General features: G+C 37.4%; 1 protein-coding gene across 1 annotated transcript in view; it reads right to left on the bottom strand.

The window, feature by feature from the left end:
* POLR3G (RNA polymerase III subunit G) overlaps positions 1 to 26,920 on the bottom strand; it is a 72,297-nt gene that overhangs the window by 11,936 nt on the left and 33,441 nt on the right. Inside the window, 2 exon segments of the mRNA XM_036741752.1 lie at positions 12,644 to 12,694; positions 15,480 to 15,545. Of these exon segments, the coding sequence (XP_036597647.1) occupies positions 12,644 to 12,694; positions 15,480 to 15,545 (117 nt within the window).

The following is a 26,920-nucleotide window of genomic DNA, read 5'->3' as shown; positions in this document are numbered from 1 at the left end:
GAGACCAACAATCTGATGTTTACTAGCCTTTCCTTCCCTTGACCCCTATCTTTTCATATTATCTGTCTTTATAACCCAGGAGAAAGTACTGAAGGTAAGGCAGAGTTTGAGCAAGTCTCACTGATAAGTAATCAGGAGATGAAAAATGGAAATTTATCAAGCACTCTACATACACTATCTCATCTGATCCTGGGAAATAACTATTTCAAGTGTTATAATACCCATTTCCAAATGAAGAAACCTCAGCTCAGGGAGGTTTAAGTGACTTACCAAAATACAAAACATAAACCAAAAACATCAGTAAATTTAGGCAATATAGAAAACGACAGCTTTTGACAGTTACGAATCTAGCAACAAGAGATCTTCTTTATCTTTCTTTTAAAAAATAAATTACTTCTTCAAGTTAGAATCCAGCGATGAAGGATCTGTCTCAAAGCCTTCGGCAACTCACTAATGTTTCAGCTTCCCAATCCCCAAGATGATCTTAAAGCACTCCCAAACTTTCAGTCTATTTTTCATCCATAAATTTACTAGGTCATTGGAGACATTTAGCCATTTGCCCATCTATATCCCTCCCAGTGACATGTCAACACAGAGACACATACAGCCCAGCCAGTCTCTCTCTATTCCACCATGATTAATATGGGTTCTGCCATTCCAGCTAAAAACACTAATATGCGTAAGTGAGGAAAGCCATGATGCTGTAATAAACCAAAATCCCAGTGTCCCAATGCCCTGAATTGGAAAGAATATGTGTGGTTTTCTGTAAGGACAGACAAAGTGTTAGGGAGTAAAACCAAAACAATTAGTAGTATGTGGTGAGCACTATTTTCCAGGTGTTTTAGTGAAAATTTTATGCCTAAAAATTTAAGGTGAGAGGGAGCATGATTAATTGCATAAAGAGTTGTTCTCAGAATCTGGAAGACCTGAGCTCAAGTTACACCCATGACACATACTGGCTGTGAGGCTCTGGAAGAGTCACCTAATCCTCCAGCTCTGTAAACCTCTATGTTTTCAAACATCTGCTGATTTGCATGGGGAGAAATAGTCTACTCATTAGCATTTCCCTACACCAATGTGAAAGGCAATACAAAAAAAGCCTGAAGTATCAATAAACAAAGTAAATCGATTCACACATCAGAGTCTGCAATCAAAATCACTGTTCTTAGAATATTTTATTTACAACATCACCATGCCCACAAAACAAAATGGCAAATATATAATGGAGTATCTATGCTAGTTGGAAAAGGAAATTTCATGGTATGAAGCTAAATGAAAACTGTTGCAGCCCTACTAACACTATCAATCACTCTGTCCTCCTACATACTCTTTTTTTTTTTGGGACATTTCTCTCTCCTGGTTTGCTTAGCTGAGAGCTCCCCATTCTCCTTTCTCTTCACTGACTGTCTCCCAAAGCTCTGTCCCAGACCCTTTTTTCTTTTCCCTCCATGCTATTGCACTTGGTGATCTCATTAGCTCTCATGAGTTTAACCATTATGTCCATGTGGATGATTATCATACCCTAATGGAGATGGCCCAAAACCCAGAACACAAGAGCCTTAAGAACAGCAATGCATCCAGCTTGGTTTCCACAGCCACAATGCTGGGAAGTAACCTGTGGGGAGATGTAGCCTGGCAAACGCTCCTGCGGGTGCTACAGCCACAGCTGCTGAAGATAGGAAAGTTCTTGCCAACAAAGTCTTTGGCACTGTCAAAGATTTCAACCTCAGAAACAACTATGATTTTATCACGGGAAAGGCCATGAAAAGGAAGTATTACCACCTGATTTATTGCTGTGCCCTAAGGGGCAGCCAGGTGGTATACCTGACAGAATGCTGGGCCTGAAGTCAGGAAGACCTGAGTTCAAATCCAGCCTCAGATACTTACTTACTAGCAGTATGATGCTGAGCAAGGCATTTCACCTGTTTGTCTCAGTTTCCTCACCTGTAAAATGCAGATAACAATAACACTTCCTTCCTAGGGCTGTTGTGAGGCTGAAATGACATAATTGTAAAATGCTTGGTTCAGTGCCTGGTATAGTGCCATAGTAGGCACTATATAAATATTAGCTATTATCATTATAGACCATGGAATCCTTTTATCTGTAACCCTTCATTTGTGCTGTCTCCTTCCATTAGAACGTGAGCTCATTGAGAGCAGAACTGTCTTACTTTTTACACTTTTATCCCCATTACCGAGTGCTTTGCACATAGTAAGTACTTAATAAATGCATTTTTATTCATTTAATCACTCATGTATGTATCCAGCCTTACTCTCTCCCCCAAGCTTCAGTCCCACATTACCAAATGCCTTTTGGACATCTTACGATGGATGTTCCATAGGCATCTCAAACTCAGCATGTCCAAAATAGAAATGATCTCTCCCCCAAAACATTTCTGTCCTCCAAACTATAATAATAGTTGGATAATAATAGCACCTACCTCCCAGGGGTGTAGTAAGGATCAAATGAGATAAGATCTGCAAAGTCTTTAGCACAGTGTCTAACACATGCTTAATAAATCCTTGTTCCCCCTCTGCTCCCCTTTCGCAGCACTTTTGAGGGCACTGCATCCTCCCAATCACCCAGGCTTGCAATTTCACCGTCATTCTCCAATCCTCATTTCTACTCACCACGTAAACTATTTCAAATTACAAAGAATACGCTTGGCAATGAGAAAATACAAATTAAAGGATTAATAATGAAAGCTTCTTAAGCCCAGATCTAGGCAATGTGGTTAACATTCTAAATAATTTGAAATTAAAAGTAGAAGTGGGTACAGGAGAGAGGATTGTGGGAAGATGGCGGAGTAAGTCAGAAAATTCCAAGCTCTCAAGATTTTCTCCCATAAGATAAAATAGCACCTTAGGCTGAACAAAGTTCGGGTAAAGATAAATAAGAGTAGGGGCACAACAGGGATCTTCCTGGGACAATTTGAGATCAGAAGAAAAATCCCAGGACCAGGTTTGGCCCCTGTGAAGAGTAAACACCTCCAGGCTAGAGTCCACTTAAACAAGCAGCAAGCTCTGGGGTTATTTGGTTTGAGAGGCTGCCTTGGCTGCAACCACAGGAACTTTTACCCGCCCCCGCACCCCATAATGAGGGGAGTTGGGGCGTCTGAACCCGGGAAGAATGAGGGAACCTCTGCTGATAGGGAAAGCTAGACCCAGCTGTGCTTCCAAGAGCGACTAAGTGGGGAAGGGAGAAGGAATCAGCGCATGCCTGGTGAGTGCTGAAGCAGTGGGGCAGAAGCCCCTGGTTGTGGGCACTTACAGGTTTGGCTTTGGTTCCAGGCTGGAGGGGAAAACTGAAGATTTGGGGCAAGAGGCACCATCTCCCACACCCCAGGGCTAAGGGTGATTGCAAAAATTAAGCTATTACCACAAAAAATGCACAGGCCAAGGAGAAAGAATCCAACCACAGAAAGCTATTATGGGAATAGAGAGGACCAGGGTTCATCTTCAAAGGAGGATAGTGAAGTAAAGAAACCCGCAAAGAATAACGTCAAATGGTCACCTGCCCAAAAAAGAATTCATAGATGATCTTTAAAAAAGACTTTAAAAATCAAATGACAGAGATGGAGGGGGAAAAAAGAATCATCCAGAAAAAAACAAGAAAATTATGAAAGTCAACCAATTAGAAAAGGAGATGCAGAATCTTAAAGAAGAAAATGGCACCTTGAAAGCTAGAATTGGGCAAGGTGAAGCTAGCAAAATTATAAGAGATCAAGAAATAATCAAACAAAATATGAATAATGAAAAAATAGAAGAGAAAGTGAAACATCTTATAAGAAAAACAACCAAATTTGATGAGTAGATCAAAAGAAAACATAAAAATAATAGGACTAATCGAAAGTTATGATCAAAAAAAGAATCTTGATATAATAATACAAGAAATAATTAAAATTGTCCTGAAGCATTAGAACAAGGGGGTGGGGGGTGGGAAGTAGAAATAGACAAAATACATTGATCACCACTTAAAAGAGATCCTATGAAGAAAACTCATAGGAATATCATAGGCAAATTCTGAAACTCCCAGCTCAATGATAAAATACTAAAAGCATCAAAATTAAATCAATTTACATATAATGGTGACACAATTAGGATCACACAAGACCTAGCAGCAGAGACATTAAAGGACCACAGGTCTTGGAACATTATATATTGAAGAGCAAGAGAACTGGGACTCTGGCCAAAAATATCATACCCAGCAAAGTTAAGAATAATTCTGAATGAAAAAAATGGACACTTGATCAACTGTCAGACTTTCAAGACTTTGTTAAAAAAAAAAACCCTATACTTGACAGAAGATTTGACATTCAAGAGTTAAGAGAAATATAACGTACATACCAAAGACTGATTATAAGGGATTCATAAGGACAGACTATTTACTTTTTATACATGTAAAATGGAAAGCATATGTCTAAAATTCTTATTAACAATTGGGTAGCTCCTAAGAGACTGGTGTAAACCTGAGTATGATATGAATTTAAAAAGTAAAACCCATTTAGGAACAGCTAAAAAGAGTAATTATTTTATACAAATGACGTGCAAGGGAAGAATCAATATAGTAGAATTAGATGGGGGAGGAAGGCTGGTAGTTCTAGTAACCTACTTTCATCGGGAATGGGTTTAAGAGGTAACAATACATACATATTTAGAAGAGTATAAAAATCTTCTAAATTCAGAAGAAATAAAATGGTAGGGGCACTGGGAGGGGGGACAGGACAAGGGACGGATCCTTAGAGGGGAGGGTGAGGGAATAAATAGGTTAAAGGGGGTTATGGAAGGGTGTTTAGATTTATGAGAATGAGAGGAGAAGACAGCAATCTTTGGAAGGGGGTAGGTAAGTAATAAGAGGGCAAGGTAGCAAATAGAAGTAAAGTAGAGGAGGCAGGACAGATAGGAAACAAGAGATATGCACGAACATAAAAACAAAGATCAGGAGTAGAATCTGGGAAAGTATATGTCTATATATGTATGTATATATGTATATGTGTATATATACATCTATAACTATAGAGAAACATATCCATATTTAAGTATAGCCTTGTGAGGGTGTGTGTGTGTGTGTGTGTGTGTGTGTGTGTGTATGTGTGTGAAAGAACAAAGTAAAAAAGTGCACAGCAGAGAACAAAAGAAGGGAAGAAAAGAAAAGATGGACAATTCTCAACACAATGTGTATTATTTATCATACAGGTTTTCTTGAAATGAAAATTTATTGCTACATATTTTCAATCCTCTGTTATGTTCTGCTATACACATGACATGCTTTATATAAAAAAAATTAAAAATAATAAATTAAATTTAAAAATAAATAAAAATAAAAAATATATTAAAAATTAAAAATAATAAATTAAATTTAAAATAAATAAAAATTAAAAAAATAAAAAAAAGAAGGTACAGGAAGACAAAGACTATCATATAGCAAATATCATATAAATTCTCTTATAGCACTAATATGCTACTATTCTTAAGTTTATGCCTTTGAATTAAAGTGGTTTTTTTTCCCCCAAAAATAGGATAATTCATGGCAAGAGACAGAGTAGAAGAAACAGAGCATGGTAGTAATTGTGGTACAAGAGAAGGAGCACCAAGCCAGGCATCATGTCAAGCTGGGTTTCCATTTGCAGTCTTGCCCTGCCCCTCCCCCCCCCCAAATAGATCTGTGGCACGAATGGATCCTTATATATGGTTTAGTGGCCTCTATTCTACTTGAGCTTGATGCCACTGCTTTAAAGTATAGAGTACATCTGCCCTGCCTACCTCCCAGAGTTATTGTGAGAATCAAATAAGTGGAAAATGTTATTATTAATCATTAATATATCCACTTCTTCAACTATCTATTATTCTACAGATCTTCATACCTGTCTGCTAAGCTCATATTCTTTTCTTGATAATCTGACTTCAAACATGTAGATATTCTTTTCTACAAATAAGTTTCTACAGAAACTGTACCCGCAAGTCTTCCCACTTCTTTGCATGTTTCCTATAATGCCCCGATCTTTTCTTCTCCTGTTTCTTTCTCAGTTTCCTCACTTTCACATTCATCCCAGTTTAAAAATAACTCATTTTCTACTCCTTTTTGTCCCCCCCTCACAGCAGCTGGGTGAGTGGGTTTAAATCGTTAAAGCTATATAAAGTCTGAAAAGCAAAAAAAAAAAAAATCATTTCAGTTTAAAATATATCTATTTTCTCAACTTATTTTTCTATTACCAGTCAAAGTAAACAAGCTAGGTAGGGAGAAGAATGACTCATAAAAAAAAAGGCACCAAAAACATCTTTGTAAGATGGCATGAAGAAACAGCTGCTATGAATGTCCAGAATGCTCTCCTGTCTCTTCTCTCTACCTAGGTTTTATGCCTGTCACTTCTTCAGTTCAAGGATAAAGGTGAATGAGGAAAATTGAGCATAAAAGGCAGTAGTCATGGAGATTGGTTCAGCTTTATCTGTTCCTTTCAGAAACACCATAGGGAAGCAGGATATTAAAGGTGAACAGGAAAGGTTTTATAGAAAATTAAAGTCCTGTTGCAACCTCTAAAGAAAAAAGAAAGAAAGTACAAAGTCACTTGGAAATACTGCTAATGACTGAGAACAGGTTCCATCTTTCTCTAACATAGTTATATAGCATTAAATATTTCAATTTTTTAACACATATAGGACTAGGTGAGACAGTAGATTTTAAGCATGGAAGGAGAACACATGCTATCAATTTCAAGGAATGAAAATTAGATTTAAAAGTAACAAGTATAAAACAGTAAAAAGGGGGGTGGGGTGGGGAGGAGTAGAGCAGAATGAGCCAAGGCTTTCAATGGCCACCAAGGACAACAAAAGGCCTTTTTTTGTCTTGTGTTAAAGCTCTGTTGGAAGCAAAAAGATCAAAAAGGACCACAGGTGAAGCAAAGGGAACTCTGAAAATACATAATGGAGGGAAGGCAAAAGAACTCAATTTCTATTTTACTTCAGTTTCCTCTACCAAGTAGAATAGCATTCAGGACTGGGAAGTCTAGAATGGAAGTGGTTTATGGGGAATTAGAACATAAGTGATAAGATGAGGAAAGAACATCCTTCATTTGAGTTCAAATCATCATTCTAGGATGAACATCTCAGGATCCTGACAGAACTCATAGTCATGACTGATAAATCAAAAAAACTGATTCACTAAAAAAAAGAAAGAAAGAAAGAAAGAAAAGACTGGGTCTCCCTAGCTCACCCAGGCTAGAAGAACAATTGCCCACTCATGGGCCCAATCCCAATACTGATCAACATGGAAGTTTTGACCTGTTCTATTTCTGACCTGCGCTTCTCTTTGGCAACCTGGTAGCTCCTTGATCATTCGTTTGGGGTTCCCATATTGGTGCTAGACTTAGTATGGCCACTTAGCTTAATGTACTGCAGTTCAGAACTCCAGAGTTCAAGCAATCGAGACGACTCTGTCTTCCCAGTAGCAGGGATTACAGGTCAAGCTGATTTACTCTTGCGCTGCATGGTGTTCAGAATAAGGGAGTTATATATAAGTCCTGTCCTGGTGAAATCGCACCTAAAATATTGTTTTCTGTTCTACATACCACACTTTAGGAAGGCTACTGAGAAGTTTTATCACTGGAGTAAGGTTAGAATGGTGAGGGTGGCTAGGTGGCACAGAGGATAGAGTGCCAGGCCTGGAGTTGGGAAGACTCATCTAAGTTCAAATCTGCCCTCAGACATTTACTAGCTGTGTGACCTTGAGCAAGTAACTTAACCCAGTTTGCCTCAGTTCCTCATCTGTAAAAAGAACCGGAGAAAGAAATGGCAAACCACTCAAGCCAAGAAAAACCCCAAATGGGGTCACAAAGAGGGACATCTGACTGAAAAATGACTGAACAGCAACAGAATGGTGAGGAGACCAAAAACCCTTCATACCAGGCTTGGTTAAAGAAATGGGACATTTTAGCCTAAAAATAAGGGAAGACTTTGGTTTCCATCATGATGGTTATCTTCAAGTATTTAAGGTATCATGTATCTTATTACCTCATTATCAGGCAGCTATCAGGCACAGTGAATAAAGAACAGGACCTGGAAGCAGGAAGACCTGAGCTCAAATATAGCCTCAGGCACTTACTAGTTGTGAGACCTTGGACAAGTCACTTCACATCTGCTTACCTCAGTTTCCTCATCTGTAAAATGGAGATAACAGTCCCTCCTAGGGCTGTTGTGAAGATCAAGAGAGGCAATATTTGTAAAGCACTTATCACAGCGACTGGCACACAGTAGGTGCTATGTAAATGCTAGTTATGATGATGAGGATTATATAAGTGTGCAATAATACCTCTTCTGCCTGTCTCCAGGGGCCAGAATCAAGAAGAATGGATGGAAATTCCTTGGAGGCATATTTAGGATCAATATGAAGAATAAACTTCGTAACAATTAAAAGTTCTCTGAAAATAAAATGGTCTGCCTCCGAAGACAAAACTCCATCACCAGAGTGTTTCAAATGCAGACCAGATGACCATTTGTCAGAGATGCTGAAGAGGAGATTTGGTTTGTTCACAGATGCAAGATGACAGTACAAGATGTAGCTTAGGCTCAGTTTCCCCTTCTCCTTTCAAATGAACAAAAAGGGCACTCAACAATGCAATAAAACCAGCAACAACAACAGGAAGAAAAATTAACTACGTCATCACAAGTTTATTCTCTTACACAAAAAATTTAACAAGAGAACTAGCCCCACGTTCCTCAGGCTCCTCATTCACAGCCCATCATGAACCCTATGTGGCTACTGCACACTTAGATATTAGCTCTAAAAATTAACCCCTTGGTAGTTTCCTAGCAATAACAGACTCCAGAATCTTAGTGGGTTGAAGCCTGAAAATCTTACCAACCCCAGGGATCAGAAGAAAGAAATCTGTGAAAGAGGGAAAAATCCAGAAGGGTTACTTAGTATATCTACTGCAGTAAAAGAGGATACAAGTTAATTTAACCAACAGGTTAATTTGGCTTTCTCTTTTTTTGTGAACTATTAAAAATTTTAAATGGGTATAATTTTTGTTTTATATTGCCTTATTTTCTGAATACTCTCCTCCCTTCTCTATCCACTGAAATGTGACAAAGAACAAAAAAGAAAGTGAAAAATAGAAGTCCAGCTAAACCAAATGCATCATATATCTGGCAGCACATATAGCATTCCTCACATAAAGTTTCCCACCTCCACAAGGAGGGGATGAAGTATGTTTTCTAACTTTTCTTCAATGTCAAGCTTGGTCATTATAACTATATATACAGCATTCCATTTAATGTTATTGTTCATCTCCATCTGCCTGTGCACTCTCACCTCACCTTACCATATGGAATCCTTCATTTCCTTCACAACTCTGCTGAAGTAATCCCTATATGAAGCCTCTCCAGATTCTCCATCAGCTGCCAATTCACACTCCCACATACACACAAAAAAAATTGTATTTATTTTCTACATTCTTATTTATGTTCATGGTAGCTCCCCCGATAGAATGTATGCTCTTTGAAGGCAGGGACTCTCATTTTTATCTTTGTATCTCCCTCTTCCCCTACACCTTGCACAGTGTTGGGCACATGGTGGATACCTAAAAAAAAAAAAAATGATTGCTTGATCGATTGATTTTTCCACTCACATTGTCATAGTCACTGCGCATAATTTTCCTGATTCTGCTTAGTTCACTTTGCATCAGTTCAAATAAGCCTTCACATGCTTCTCTGAATTCTTCATATTCATTTTTTATAGCAGAGTAATATTGCATTACTCTATATTAGTTTGTTTAGCTATTTCCGAGCCAATGGGCACCTTCTTTGTTTCACATTCTTTGCTACTACAAAAAATGCTGCTATAAGTATTCGGGTGTGTATCGGTCCTTTCTTTCTGTTTTTACCTCATTTTGGTTTTAGATGCCTGGCCATGGGACTTCGGTGAAGAAGGGGCTAAACATTTTAGTCACAGGGGGCATAATTCCAAGTTCCAGCCCCAGAATTTTACTCTATATCTTAAGTGTTTTTCTCATATGCAATAAATTGTTAGGTTTTGTTATCCATTCATCTCATTCTGTCTTTACTGGGGAAGGATGAACTCTTGAGCACAAACAGAAGTCTAATTTTCTCACTTTATTTTTCTTACTTTTTTGTGACATAGCTAATATGGAAATGTTTTGCATGATTTCCTATGTATAATTGATCATACTGCTTGCCTTCTCAGTAAGTGCAGGAGGGAGAGAATTTGTAGCTCAAAATTATTTTCAAAATGCTAAAAAAAAATAATAAATTGTTAAAAAGAGAAAAAAAATTGTCTTCCATTAACCTCTTTTGTGTTGTGTTTCCCAGCACTGCCTTCTTATTTAATTCAGTTTTTATTCACTGTGGTTTGGGCCTCTCAATGAGTAACTAGATGAACAAATTGTAGTATAAGAATAAAACAGAATATTATTGAGTCACAAGAAGCAACAACTAGGAGTAATTCAGAAAAAAAAAAACAAGGCAATACTTGCATAAACTAATGCATAAGCATGTATAATGAGAACAGTAACAGAAATGAAAAGAACATGAAAAGGAAACGAAGCTTTAAGTAATTGTAATGATTAATCTTGGTCTTGGAAAACAGTCAGTCAATACCATTTATGAAATGTTTACTATGTGTCAGACAATGTACCAAGTGCCAGGAAGACAAAGGCAAAAAAGAACAGAACATACACATGCACGCACGCGTGCGCGCGCGCTCACACACACACACACACAAACACATACCCCACCAGATAATTTAAAAAGTAAGGGTAAGGCACTATGAGTATGGAATATTTCCTAAACTTTGTGACAGTTCATTGTGAGAACAGTACAGCAGGGAGAGGATGATGGCTGAAAATAACTTTGATGTGAAACAAAAAGATACCAATAAACCTTTTTCTTTTTTAAAAGAGGGGATTCATGTTTAATTATGAGTTGAATTTGATGACTTGCAATTCTGAGAATTAATGGTTCTTTCAAATTTTCATAAGTAAAAAAATCCTGACTATTGAAATAGCCTGATAGATGAATCCTGTGAAGAAAATAGTACTATACTTTTTTCAGACAAAGTTTTTTTCTTCAAGAAATTTTCCACAGATAATAGCAATACGTATTGCCTTTTTGAAAGGTTGTATATTGATAAAGTAATTGATACCATGTTTACAAAATTTATCCAACAATATCTTACACAGGGGAGAAAAAGTAATAACTATGTAAATCCCATTACTGTTTATTATTTTATTGAAAAGGACAATAACTGAGCATTCCACTTAAAACTAAAAAAACAGAAGAGAAAACCATATTCTAATTAAATAACTTCCTAATTATTATTCCTTATAAATTATCCAAGCTAAAGGAATGCCTTACAATAATCCATACTTTCAAATCATAAGTAAAGGACAGAAAGGGTCTTGAGAAGGCCAGGTAAAGCTAGTCCAGCAGCCGTATTATTATGTGGTAAGATATTCTGAGACCTTGATGATGTACACAGTTATGTTGGAGGCTCCCCCCACCCCACGCCCCCAATAAAAAGTCATTTACAACCTCTGGAAGCATTCTATTACTAAAAAGAGTTGTTTTTCAGTTCATACCCAGCTCTTCATGATCCTATATAGGGTTTTCTTGGCAAAGATAATGAAGTAGTTTGCCGTTTCCTTCTCCAGCTCATTTTTTTACAGATAAGAAAACTGAGGCAAACAGGGTTCAATGACTTGCTCAGTAAGTGTCTGAGGGCAGATTTGAAGTCAGATCTTCCTAACTCCAGGCCCAGTGCTGCGCTACCTAGCTGCCCACTAAAAAGAGATTCACCGGAAATACAAGACCTAACAAACTGTCCTGGCTTTTTAAAATGTGGCAGCATGGTGGAACAGCAAAAACAATGGCCCTGGAATCAAAAAAAGCCTCCTCTAGCCCTTCCTAGCTGTGTGGCCCTGGGCAAGTCTCCTCACCTTTCTAAACCTTGTTTCTTTACCTACATAATAGGGCTACTAAAACCTGTGCCAACCACTCCTCCAAATTTCTTCAAGAATCAAATGAGATCATTTATGCAAAATGCTTTATAAATCTTGAAGCACTACATAAATATGAGACATTGTTACGTACAATATTTAAGTTCTAGCTAACTGTTTCCTAAACTTAATTTAATATCTTAATGAAATACTTCTGACTCATATACAAAACTGAAAAGCCATTGCTAGCACATCAAGAAACCCCAGAAACTTAAAGAAACTTTAGGCCACTAAGTTTCATAAATTACCATCTGCACAAGAGAGGAAAGTGTGGGGTAGTGGATAGAAAGCTGATCTATAAATTAGGAAGACCTGGGTTCAAGTTCTACTTCTTATATAAGCTGGCTGTGTGACCTTGGATAGGTCACTTAAATCTCTCAATGCTTCAAGCAGCTCTTTCAGATTACAGGTTGAAGAAATGCATTGATAGGAGTTGCTTCTACCAAGTGTTCCCTGAACACCAATGAAATCACAGATCTAGATTGTGTACCACCCCCACCTGAAAAAAAAAATTTGAGCACTGAAGTTTTGAAGCAAAAAATGTAAAATTTGATAAAGCCCATATAAAGGAGTAATTTAAAAATTCTTTCATACCTGAAAGGCTACTGTATACTGAACTTTTTATCATCTCCTACCTTTTGTCAACTTTTTTCTTGGCATCATCTCTCTTGGGAGTCTTCTCCAATCTGGGGCAGGGAGAGAGAGACAGATATAGGAACATTACCAGTGATTCGGACTGGGGAGACCTAGCGTCTGGGTTCAATGTAGAATCCAAACCAAAATTTTCCCTGTCAGAGATGTAAGAGGGTCAGATAACTGTAGACTGTACTATAAACTACTTCAAAATGTTAAGTCTCGGGATAACCACATTGCTGCTGAAGAACAGTAAAGAACTGACAGTTCTCTGCATTATCTTAGCAAAAAATCCAAATAGTTGAGAGAAAAGTAAACTATTTCAGTCAAAAAGGCAACTGCTGCCTTCAGTCACCTTCAGTCAACTACTGCTGTTTTCCATGTTCCTTTAATTGTGCAGACATGGTGTAACAACAATGCTGCTTGCAGCTGCTGTGGAGGTATAAGGCCAATAATACCAGCACACAAGAGGCTGCCAGCACAGGTTCTTTGATCTGCTTTTTTAAGGAAAGCAACCTTAAGGGGTTTACAATCTCACTTCAATTAAACATATATATATACATATCACATTCACTTAGTTCAGGGGACAAAGTCAGCACCCTGAACTTCTGAGAGCATACAAACAGAAATTACAAGCAGAAATTATAAACAGAGCAAATAAACACAAATCAGCAGACAGGGCTTCTAGCTGTCCGACCAAGACATTACATACATAGTTACCAGAGAAAGAAGCACCAACATCTGGGTTTTTCAAAGCTGGGGGGTGGAGGCCCCGTGGTGCGCCATGACGGCTACCCAGAGTCTCGTCTGATCAAACCACAGGACACTCTTCCGGTGAGTGAGCCCCAAAACAAAACGCCAACCTCAGATCTTATATACCCTTCTCAGGGTCAGAGGGCATCACAACCATGTGACTCAAACCCATGTGAACTCAGCTTTCTTGTTTCTTAAGCAAGTCATCAAAGACTCTTGATTCAATCAAAGAAACAAAGGCAAGACTCTCAAAAGTACTTGATTACATCAGTGCTGAGAAGCACCCAAACAAAAAACAGCAAAAAGTCCCACTTTGCTTGCCATTACATTTGAAAGGCAAGACTCAAAGATACTTGATTACCTTAGCATTCCAAAAGAGAAAACAGTAAAAGAGTCTTCTTACCCTTCTTATCATTACACATGGTACCAAGCATGAAAATGAAGCATTGTTAAAACAATACATCCAAAAACATTGCCAACCCAGAGAGAAAGCTCATTAAATTTGCTGCAGAAAATATTTAAATCTCAAGTTCACATGGCATTCCTTAATGGTTTCTACATTGAATATACTTACATTTAACAGAAAAAATGTTCCACAGAAAATCAAGCTAAAGTATAAAGAGATAATGGTTTAGGACCAGTGAGAGAGGAAGCAGAAAAAAATAAGAGTCATTTGGGACTGTTTCCATGGGAACTTATGTCCTCACCAACAATAACTGCTGACTGACCCAGTATGTGCACATTATAATACATAAAGAAGGTAAAGCTCTCTTAAGCCCCTTTTGAAAGGTCAGGTGCATGAAAACACTGAAAATATTGATTAAAACATGAGATGGGCACCCTAGCTTGAGAGAAAAGAGAACTGAGTCCTGGCCCTGGCATTTCCACTAATTCATTTAACCACTCTGGCCTCAATTTCTTTATCTGTTTGTAAAATGTGAGAGATGAACTGGATTCAGGGTTTCTAACCTGGGGTCTGTGGAAATAAGAAACAAAAACTTTTTTTAAAGATCTGGAAAACTATATTTCTTTCGTAATCTTAGGTATTTTATTTTTAGACATTTAAAAACATTATTCTGAGAAAGCGTCCATACTCTTCACCAGACTGCTAAGGGGGTCCATAACACACACATAAAAAAAGCTTACAAACCCCTGGGTTAGATGATCTTAAAAGTCTCATTCAGCTCTAATTCTATATCAAAAGTAAAACTCGTGGTTCTTGTGATTACAAAGCAACTGAAGTAAGTTCTATTAGAAAAGGTACCCAAATAACTAAAAATAAATTACATATGCTAAAGGAAAGAAAAATAAACTGCTGAGACCAGTGTGGAAAAAAAAATACATCTTAAACTAGAATTTTCAGTTAGAAGGAGGGACAAACCATTATTGATTTTACAATAGGGTTAAAAGTGTATGTGAAATAGGAAAGTGCTATTAAAATGGAAACACAATGCTTTTGAGACTGGTAGTCCCTACAAAAAGAAATGTCGTTTGCTGACAACTGTAACTAGTTGTTACAGCCTGTCCCTGTTTTCCAGTTCTTGTCTATTTTAAAATGTGAAAAATTCTCTTTTCATGCTGTTCCTAGACCTAGAATATTCACATATTAGGTCATGACAAGGCAGGGGCCATGGCCCATCTCTAGTGTTTAGCAAAGGGTTCTGCACATAAGAGTTAGGCACATAAAAAATATTTCTTGAATTGAACTACTGAAGCCCTAAGCAGTGGTGGGATTCAGCCAGCTCCCACCAGAACCAGTACCTAATTTTAGGTTGGGTTTGGCCGAACCCTTTATAAGCAGGGGCAGGGCCATGCCAGTGGCCTCGGCTCTGTTCTGTGGAGAACAGGTTGTTAATTCATTTGAATCCTACCACTGGCCCTAACAGCATATTACTAACTCAGATTATAAAAGACTTAGAATTTTGAGTTTGGGAAGAATGCTCACTCTTATCTTTAAGGCCCAAAGATAACAGAGAGATGCTAATGTTATTTTTCTGTAGGTCTCAATAAAAAGAAAATCTGTTCTATGTAAAAGGAGACAAAGAAATGCTTAAAATAAATTTTAGCTACACATCTTATATTTACCTGGTACCCATTCCAAATCATCTTCTTTGTAATTTTTCAGATATCTTTTACTGTATCTTTCAATTTCTAGAAACGAGATAGAAATCATCTATTAGCACAAAACAATTGAATAAGAATAATGCATTTCACAAGCCTGACTTCAGTTCAAATTTATTCCAATTAATAATTAAGCACTCAATACCCCTTTCATTTCACAGTTTTTTTTCCTAGTGTATTAAGTACATATATCTAAGCATATACAGAAACAATGGGTTTTATCCCTGACTGCCACAATGACAATAAAAATAAAAATTTTTTAGAGTTCAAAGAAACTTTAGAGATCCCCTCATTTTACACATAGTAAAACTGAAGTCCAGAGAATATACATTACCTGCTCAAGGTCAAAGAACTGATTAATGTTGGAGCCAGGAATAGAACCCATAGTTCTAGATTTCCAAATCCAGGAGTCTTTTTTCTACTTTATGTTTCCATGTTTCTAAATTAACATGTCAATTAACAAAAATGAATTTTCTCTTCCTTCTACCTACCCTCAAAATTGAAAAAGGAAATACACATAGTCAAGGGAAATAATTTCCCACATCAAATACATCCAAAAAATGTTTCATTCTGTACCTTCAGTAATTCTGCACCCTCTCTCTGTCAAGAAGTGGGAAGCATGCTTCATCAGTTCTCTGGAGTCATGCTTGGTAGTTCCATTGAGAATCAGAATTCTCAAGTTTTTCAATGTCATTTGTTTTCACAGTGTTGTCATTATTATATAAGTTGTCTTCCTGGTTCCGTTCATTTCATTGCATTGATTCATATAAGTCTTCCCAGGGTTTCTTTGACATTGTCCTTTTCACAATTTTTTTTTTTTACAACACAATGATATTCCATTACATTTATATACCATAATTTGTTCAGTTATTCTCCAATGGATGGGCACCCCCCTTAGTTACCATATGTACATATGGGTCCTTTTTTCTTTCTTCTTTTTTTTTTCAATATAGGTTATTATTTTATTCTATTTACATTCAATCCACACTTACTAGGTTCCCAATAAGTAAAGGCCCTAGACTGGGAGATACGAAGATGAATAAAACTATGCCGTTACTTGCAAGGAGCTTGACATCTAGTAGCAAACTTGGGTTTCCTGTTTTCTTTCATTTTTTTTGGATATGGACCCAGTAGTTTTACCCTTGGGTTGATCCAATATGTATCTAATATAGTAATTTTGGGGGCATAGTTCCAAATTGCTTTCCCAAATGGCTGTCTAATTCATAGTTCCACTAAGAATGCATCAATGTGCCTGCTTTCCTGTAGCCCCTCTAGCATTTGTCATTTTCCTTATTTATCAACTTTGCCAATCTGATGGGTGTGAGGTAGAACCTCAGAAGTGGTTTAATTTACAAATTTAGTTTCAAATGCCTAGTGATTTGGAATTTTTTCTCATATGTCTGTTGATAGCTTGGATTTCTACCTTTCGAAACTGCCTTTTCATAATCCTTGATCATCTGGCAATTGAGGAAAGGCACTTACTCTTACTACTTTGAGATTCTTACCATAAAGATTCTACTTGCTCCCAAGATTCCTTCTATTGTGTCAATATTCCATATAGCCTGTCTTGAATTGTTTATAAAGTCTAATTAACATGGCCAACTTTTTGTCATAAATCGATCTTCATTTCCAAAGAATTTATTAATCAAATTACCATTGTACCTTTCTTTAGATAGATAAAAAGCCCACAATAACTCTAATGTGAATCTGTTTGGAATTTTCACTGATCCTGATGAAGGAAGATCCAAAAATCAAAACAGAGATAAACACTGAAAACATGTTACAAAAAACCAGGGATACCAATACCTGGTGAGACAAGTAGCCTCTTCAAGAATCCAGAGTCATCCATACTTCTCCAATCCTCTTGCTTCAGAAACCTTGAGTATCTTCAATTTCTCCCTCAATCACCCAATATCCAATTAATTCCAGAGCTCTGTCAACGTGACCTCTGCAAAGTCTACAGAATTTATCCTTTCCTTTCTAAATCCATGGATACCACCCTAGTTCAGGCCCCCATTACAATCTCTCACACATACCATGGTAAAAACTAGCCTCCCTGTCTCCAGGCTCTTCCTTCTTTCCATCCATTGTACACATTATGGGTATTAAGGTCCCAGACCAAATGCCCTGCTGTGGGAACCCTGTCTCTGTGGGATTCAGTAAAGAGCAATGACCCTGTTATTTTAAGGGATTGTTTATCCAGATCTCAGGAGTCACCCTCTACCCCAATGACAAAGTACTTTCTCCTTAGTCAAACTTAAAGAGCTTGTGGGCTAAAGGAAACAAAACCTCCAACAAATCTTTATCCTCTCTCACTCTCTTTAAACATGGGCATATCTTATCCTGGGAAAGAGCTGCCCCAGAAGACCCCAGCCTTTCTATTGGAAAGGGCAATTGGAAGCAAGTTTAAGTAGGTAAACCTCAGTTCTTTGGGAACAATCCTAGCTATTGCCCCCTATAGTCTGCCTCATTTATCCTTTCTGATATTCTCATCCTGACCATAGCCTTCCCACACTACCTACAATTTTCATCTCTAATATAAACTCACTGGTGCAGCTGCTACACAGACTTATTCTTGCTTGAGTTCCTGTACCTACTTACCAGACTAAGTCATTACCTACCCCTTTGGTCCAATAATGTAGCTTTATCCACTGCCTTATAGACCACATATTTATTTCAGTCTATCAGGCCATTCTAAGTCTCTGACACAGATGATGAATCCTTATATTTCTCAGCTTGATCTCCTGTTTACATCACCAAACCCTATCAGGGGCAGCTAATTTTGACTATTCACTCTCGGGGCCTAAAACTCTAAAGGTACACCCAGGTATCTAGAAAGACTACATCATCCCCCTGATCCTGTCCTTTCTCCAATTATCCCATGTAGCTGCCAGAGTAATTCAATTATTTAGGACCACGGTTAATACATCTGAATTGAATAGTGTACAGAGCACTATGCTAAAGATGGTGGACGATACAAAGTTGAGAGAAAGTGAAATCTTTCATGGTATTTACAGTATAGTAAGAAGATACGAGAGATTATTATTTTACACGGCATTTTAGCTTATGCATATTACAGAGGGGCAGAACAAGGCTAATTGAGGTCTAAGAGGAAATGCAATATTAGACAAGTGAGTTAGGGCTTTCTCTTGGTGGCACCTGATTTGGGGAGGAATTAAGCAGATGAAGATAGAAGAGAATATTCCAGGCATAAGGAACAAGAGCAGAGGCATGGAAGGTGCTAAACCACTAGGGATGGTCAAGAGCAAGGGCAAGGGATGCAGCAAGTAATTCACCTGGGCTGAATCAAATAGTGCATGGAAGGGAATAAAATGAAATTTGAAAAGATAAGGTAGTATTACACTGTGGTAGGCCTTGAATGTCAAATATATCTCCATTGTTTTGCTTATGCTGATCCCTCCCCACAGAATACATTTCCTTCCTAATAGCCTCATTCTTAAAAAACAAACAAAAAAACTGATATAGATCCTTTAAGATTCAGCTCAAACGTGACCTGCTTCCTGAAAAGATGCTTAATTTCTTCAGCCAGAAATATCTTCTCTCTCCTCTGAACTCCCATAGCAACTTGTACCTCTCTCAAACATTTAACTTGTATGTAACTATTATATCAAAGAGAATGTGGTATCCCCTGTATTTAATTCTAAGCTTCTTGAAGTCAAGGATCATACCTCATGGACCTCTGTAGCTCTCCTCATAGAATCGCTTTCTACTCGTGTTTTAATGTTATCTCGTAATTAGCTGAATACATGAGATCAACACAAAAGTTAAGTGGAGTCGTGTTGTGTTTTGTTTTGATGTGCAAATATTTATTAGGAATCAAGCCATGATAATGAACTTCAAGCAGCTATGTTTTAAAAAATTAAACATGCTGGCTATAATGTTTCCTATGATTATGAAGTGCATGTAATAATAAGATGTATTACTTTCCCTTTCATTCCTTAGCTTTTCTAAGCCTTTCTGATGGAAGAAAAAGAAAAGCAAATGCATTTTTAATACTAATGGAATAGGATAATTCTATGTGCCTTCATCATAACATGTTTTAATGATGGTATGTTTGAAAATACAAGGATGATATTGATTCATCTAACTACCACGACAAAGGAAAAAACTAAAATCAATACACTATGACTAAACTAGCTCTTCAGCAGAAGCCTTTAGGTATTTATAAAGACACTCATAGCTCCCCTTTAATTATTGCTGGAAGAATAAAGTGCTCATCACAGTCAATAACCACAAACGATGGTCCATTGAAGGTCTGCGGAAACCAAAGAGTTTGTTTCTGTGGCCTTAAAAGCAAATTATAGTCCATACATTCAAATATTTACTGAATACCTACTTCACACAAGGCTTTCACAGTGCTAGGCACTGTGAGAGACATAAATAAGAAGAATAAGACAGAATTCCTAACCGTGGAGAAGCTGAAAGTCTAATAGAAGACATGGATCTCAAAGAAGCTTCATGGATACACCCAAAAGAAATACATTTATCCAACAAGTAGAAACAAAATTCCTGCAGTAATAGATAAAAATAATTACACTGTAACCATTCAAGTTTCAACCTACAAGTTATAAAAACCTGAAAGATGTTTTACTGCAAAAGCAATCAGCGATTCTCACAAGAAGATATGCTAACTGAAAAAAGGAAAGAAAAAGAAGTTATAGACTAACAAGAATGACCTTTTTCTGAATTTTTTGTATAAAGGCCCAGAATTACCTAATATCTTTCAGTTTTTCCCAGTAAGAAATGATCATTGATGTACCTGAAGAATTATGTCTGTACCTATAAGGACTCCATTTTAAAATGATAAATGTAAATGGAACTTATAATTAATCATAAGTCTGGTACTCAATGTCCACAACCAGTGGTAACAACAAATCTTAAGCAGTTACTGAGGAAGAGAGAAATGAGGACAGATGCAGCAGGAGATATTTGGAATAGGAAGACAGGGTAGATGGAAGGAGAGTAAGGGAAGGAATAGAGAAAAGGATAGAGGTTAAAAGAGAAGAAGAGGGATGGCCTCCCTTCCATTCAGACAAGGCAAGTTCAAGGACTACATAAGATGTGTTTCTACCTGTCTCAGTCACAAGAGGTTTAGTAAATTGAGAGGGGGACAAATAGGTCCCTCATTTACTCTTTTCTGGGCCAAGTGGGCTGTAGTTCACCAAACCTCATAGACGTCTCTATGTATGAGACTATTTCTCACTTCTGTGGGAGATGATTTGGTAGAAGAAAGGTGACATGTGTAGACTACAAGGTTCTATGACCAGAAATAGCAAAAGTGGAAGGCACCAAGCAGTTGTAAACTCACAGTGGGGAACCTGAAAGATCTAAGGAAAAGCAACAACCTATGCTGGTCTAAGCAACCAGTGCAAGTGTGGCAGAGACTCAATCATCCCAGGTCTCTGAGGTCTCTAGAGCTCTGTCCAGAGATACTGTAGAAGGCCATGAAGACCAAGCATTCATTATCTGAGTTCCAGGGGAAACTTAACCCTGGGAAATTATGTCAGTGTGGGAGTACAAGTTATTCATGGCAAGACCAAGGAGTGCCTACTAAAAAAGCAGCAGAGAGCAGAACTGGCTCTGGCATAAAGCTCTACTACAAACTAGAGAAATGGGCAAACTAAAGAAAGCACTGATCAGGATTTAAAAAAAAAAAAACATTGAGGATGTAGAGATCCATCCACCTTCCCCACAAAGAAGGCAGTAGTAATTACATAAAAAATCCAATCAGAGAATCAAAGGGAAAAATGGATTTGCCATAAAAAATAGCTAGAAGAAATGAAACAAGAAAATGGAATAAAAGCTCTGGAGGAAAGAACTGGAAGGAGAATAAATAGCTAAGAAGAGAAAGTGGTAAACTTTACCAAGTAATGGACTCCCTGAAAACTAGAAATCCATCAATCAAAAAGAAATCAATGAGTTCATGAGATGGTAAGAATCCTTTAGTCACATCCTGAGAGAAACCCCAAAGAGCAAAAGTCCCAGGAATGTCATAGCAAAAATTGAGAACTCTGGTTTCAAAGAAAAAAATATTACAGAAAGCATCCAGAAAGTAGCAGTTCAAATCTCAAAGGTACACACACAGGATCATATTAAACCTAGCAGTTTCTAGGGAAGGAAAGGAGTAAGTTTTTATGCCTTGTCTACTATATGACCAAGTGCTTTACAAATATTATCCCATTTGATCCTTACAAAAACCCTACAAGGCATGTTCTATTATTATCTCCAGTATGTATTTGAGGAAACTGATGCAAAAAGAGGTTAAGCAACCTGCCTAAGGTTACACAGCTAGTGACTGTCTGAGGCTGGATTTGAACTCGGATCTTCCTAAGTCCAGGCCAGACATTCAATAGACTGTGTTGCCTGGCTGCCTCAGGTTCTACTAAAAATAAGGGGAGATTTTGGAAGGCTATGTTCCAAAAGATGAAAAATATAGGCTTGCAATCAAGACTAAGTTATTCTGCAAAGCTGACTATAATCCTATAGGGGGGAAAATGAATTTTTTTATGGAATAGAGTCATTCAAAACTTTGTGATGAAAAGGCTAGAGCTGAATAGGAACTTCAAAAGACATACACAAGTGTCTAGATTCTAGAGAATTCTAGAAAAATAAATTTATTTGAGCAATTGGAAGGGGCTACATGATGATTTATGTTAATGGTCTAATGGGCGAGAAGAAACAACTATACATTCAGAAACTTAATGTTTTAAAAGGGTATTAAGACAATTAAATAAGAGAAACAGAGGTCCTGGAACTGTATTCCTTCTTTTCCTAGGGTTTAAAGAGGGGAAAGAGAAGGGATGGGTAAAACGAATACATTGGTATGGAAAGAAGGAAGAAAGGGATAGGACTTGATGTTTTTCATAACTGGAATGAATGAGAAATGTATACAAAAACATGGAGGAAAGGATGGAAAGAGTGGATTTCAAATGAACATTACTCTTTATCTAAAACAGGCAAAGGAGGGTTGAACACAAACACACTCACACTCACAGAGAGTTTTGTCTAGAAATATACTAAACTCAAAAGGGAAACAAAAAAGGTTGGGAAGAAGGTTAAGAGGGAGGAAGGAATTTGTTGTTGTTCAGTCATGTCTAACTCTTCATGACCCCATCTGGGGTTTTCTTAGCAAAGATACTAGAGTGGTTGCCATTTCCTTCTCCAGCTCACTTTACAGACAAGGAAAGTGAGGCAAACAGGTTAAGTGACTTGCCCAGGGTCACACAGCTAGTAAGTGTCTGAGGCCAGATTTGAACTCCAGTCTTCGTGACTCTTGGCCCAGCACTCCATCCACTATAACACCTAGCTGCCCCTCTGAGGAGGGAATAGTAGAAAAAAAACAAACTTCCTAATCTTGAAGGGGGTGCTAGGTTAAAAGGGGAAAAGGAAAAAAGAAGAGAACTCATATCTAAGAGGGGAGTGTTCATCAGTTATGGAACACCTGAAGAAACTATGGCATTTGAATATAAGAGAATATTAGTGTGCTGTAAGAAATTACTGAAGAAATGAGTGCTGAGAATCCCAAATAGTATTTACTATGATAGAGTAAAGTGTACAGAACTGGGAGAACAGTTTATACAAGGATAACTACATTGTCAAGAAATAGAAATCTAAAAGATACAAGAACGCTGATCAGTTCAATGACCAGCTATGTCTCCAGAGGAGCTATGATGAAGCAGGTTACCCACACCTCCTGATGGAGAGGTGATAGATTCAAGGTGAAGAAAGAGATAATATATTCTTGGACACGGCCCTGTCTGTATTAGTTTTGCTTGGCTATGGGTATTTTGTTAGAAGATTGGTTTTTTCTTTCACTTTTTTTAATTAGGGGAATGTGGATGGGAAGAAAATGGGTAATTAGCAAGAGTGATGCCAAAAAACAAGAGGATCACTGAAGTATTTTTAAATACTTCAATACTTTAAATATTGAAGTATTTATAAATACTAAAATTTTAAAAGGCACAGAAGAGAATAAAAGGAGGTTCAAAGGGAGACACAGATAAGCAGGACCATTTTGACAATAACTTGTAGAATTTACCATATAACTTTTATAAAGTACTATGAAATTGAGACTCATAGCTTACACATAATCCTTGTTCATCCTTCTGTGTATAAGGAATTGGGTTTTTTTTTAAGATAAAATAGAGAAGGAAATCATGGAGGTAATCTGGAGAAGACTACATTAGTAAAGTAGGTCATAAGTTGAATTTAGGGAGAAATTTGGTGAAATTTGGGAGAAACTTAGGAAAATGTAAAGAACCATCACCTTCAGGTTCAGATACTAATCTGAATTCTATTTCTGGGATGAAAAAAGAACTAGGCCTTCACTTCCATATCTATAAAGTGAAGGCATAGTACTAGATATTCTCTAACATTCTCTCCAATGCTATATCTTTGATCTTCAGAGTCTTATCACAATTAAGGAGGATATAAAAAGATGAAGGAGAATCAAGTAGAATTAGGCATTTGAACCTGAAGAAGAAAACATAAGAAAAAGAAGGAAGCAGTTGACAAAACCAGGTAAGTAAGAAAAGTTTATTGAAAGTAAAGCAAGATTGATAAAGTGTATCGCTGGGTAGAACAAATTAGTGAAATGGCCTGGAGGTAAACATGAGGCTAAAGGAGAAGGAAATATGGCTGTGGAGTTGTTGAAACTGAGGAAAGGACGTTGAGTGGGACTGTTGTATCATGAAGAGGTGATAATTGGCTGTAAATGTTTTAACTAGGCACCTAAGAGTTGCGGTATCAGCATCTACACATAGTTGTGTGTTTTTTTAAAAGATGAAAATCTCAACCATTATGGAAAGCAGAGAAAACTTTACAATGACTGGTATCAAGAGAACTTTACACATTTCAGCCACAGCTGACTGACTGTTCTCTGTGTTCCAAATGTACGCTAATCTCCCTTCCTGGAGAAAGTTAAATGTATTTGAAGAGTGTTTCACCACTATTCAGATTGTCAGGGAGAATGAAGTTTTTCTAAATGAATTCAAAGGGGGAAAAAGAGGCATCCAAGGTAGAGAGAAGGAGATTTGATTGTTGTCAGAATATTGCAGAGTTGACATACTCTCTAAAGAGAAGGAAGAAGATAGATGTACAAAAATTAGAGCTTAAAAAAAGATTTGGGACTCTTCTGAAGAGGAGGGAGCCGGATGGTCTGAGGAGAAGCTGCTATACAGTAGAACCAAAGAAGCTATCAGGTAAAATATCTAGTAAGGGCCAGAGGAAGAAGAGAACAACAATAGTCATTGGTGATTCTCTGCTCAAGGGCACTGAAGCAACAATCTGTCAACCTAACAACAAGATTGAGGTTGGTTGCCTTTCTAGGGCATGTATCCAAGCAATTACAGAGAATGATCAGATTTATCAAAATGGATGACAACTACCCACTACTGGTGATTCACACTGGCACAAATGACGTTGCCAGAAAGAACCTAAAAAGTCCTGCCAACAATTATAAAGTCTTGGTAGGGGGAAAAACAAAAACAAAAAAATGAAGACCACAGGAATGCAAGATATATTTTTGTCACTATTGCTCATTGAAGTAAAGGGATATGAAAGAGGAAAAGTAATTTGAAAAGTGAACAACTTGCTACGAAAACAGTAGCTGAGACTGAAATTTAGAGTTCTAGACTATAGCTTAAAATTCAGAGATAATAGACTCCTGGCCTTGGACTCTGTATACCTAACGAAGGCTAGCAAGAGTGTTCTAGGTGTCTTTGCAAATTCAATTCGACAAAAATTTGTTAAGTACCTACTATGTGCTAGGCACTCTGCTAACTGCTGCAAACACAAATAACAAAAAGAAAGTCTCTGCCATCAAAGAGATTACAGCCTAATGGAGGAAGACAAATCAAAAAAGGAAGATCTGCCAAGTGGCACCCAGCACAGAGGCACGTTTCCTGGAGTTAAAACCAAGCAGAGGTGCTAGTGGAAAATGCTTTTGAACTAATTTATTATTCCACCTCCAGCCTTTCAATCACAGGAAAGAAGCAACTGAGGGAGTTGAAAAAGTGTTGAGTAACAAAAACTAAGTCAATCTACACAATGATGAGATTTCAGGTGATCAGTTTATCCTGGAAAGAGGAATGATGTTCCACGAAGTCCAAACCAAAAGGAATTACTGATGGAAAAGGAAGAACTTAACAAAAAAGGCTTTAAACCGAAAAAGGACAAGGGGATAGTAGGAGAAGGCTGCCTCTGAAAATCCCCCAAATTATCCCAAATCCCAAATTAATCCTCCAAACCCCCCCAAAAAATCTAGAAAAAAGGAGCAGAATACCTATTGAAATAACTAGAAGTAACAGGAAGTTTTCAGATGAAGAAATTAAAGCTATCTATAGTCATATGAAAAAAAAAATGCTCTAAATCGCTATTGATTAGAGAAACACAAATCAAAACAACCCTCAGGTACCACATAACACCCATGAGATAGGCTAACATGACAAAACAGGAAAATGACAAATGCTGGAGAAGATGTGGGAAAATTGGAATACTAAAGCATTGTTGGTGGAGTTGTGAACTAATCCAACCATTCTGGAGAGCAATTTGGAACTGTGCCCAAAGGGCTATAAAACAGCGTACATACCCTTTGACCCAAAAATACCATTTCTAGGTCTATATCCCAAAGAGACCATAAAAATGGGAAAAGGACCTACATGTACAAAAATATCTGTAGCAGCTTTTTTTGTGGTGGCCAAAAATTGGAAATTGAGGGGATACCTATCAACTGGGGAATGGCTGAACAAATTGTGGTATATGAATGTAAAGGCATACTATTGTGCTATAAGAAATGATGAGCAGATGGACTTCAGAAAAACCTGGAAAGACTTACATGAACTGATACTGAGTGAAATGGGCAGAACCAGAACATTGTAAACAGTAATAGCCAACTCCAATAGACAACTCCAAAAGACTGATGATGGAAAATGCTGTCCACATCAAGAAAAAGAACAATGGAATCTGAATGTAGATGGAAGCAAATTTTTTGCTCTCTTTTTTTTCTGTTTCTTCTTTCTCGTGGTTTCTCCCATTGGGTCTAATTTTTCTGTACAACATGACTAATGTGAAAATAGGTTTAATATGAATGTACATGTTGAGCCTATATCAATTCACAAGCCACCTTGGAGGAGGGGGGAGGGGAGAGATGGGGAGAAAATGTCGAACTCAAAATCTTATGGAAGTGAATGTTGAAAACTAAAAATAAATAAATAAAATTTAAAAAAGAAATGATAAGCAGACAGACTTCAGAAAAACTTGGACTTATATGAACTGATGCTGAGTAAAGTGAGCAGAACCAGCAGAACATTGTTCACAGTAACAGCAACAGCGTGCGATGACTAACTTTAATAGACTGAGCTCTTCTCAGCAATGCAAGAATCTAA

Source organism: Trichosurus vulpecula, chromosome 1 (assembly GCF_011100635.1).
Source record: "Trichosurus vulpecula isolate mTriVul1 chromosome 1, mTriVul1.pri, whole genome shotgun sequence".
In the NCBI taxonomy this organism is placed as follows: Eukaryota; Metazoa; Chordata; class Mammalia; order Diprotodontia; family Phalangeridae; genus Trichosurus; species Trichosurus vulpecula.
The sequence above is the reverse complement of the archived record's forward strand: the minus strand, read 5'-3'. Positions and strand labels throughout refer to the sequence as shown.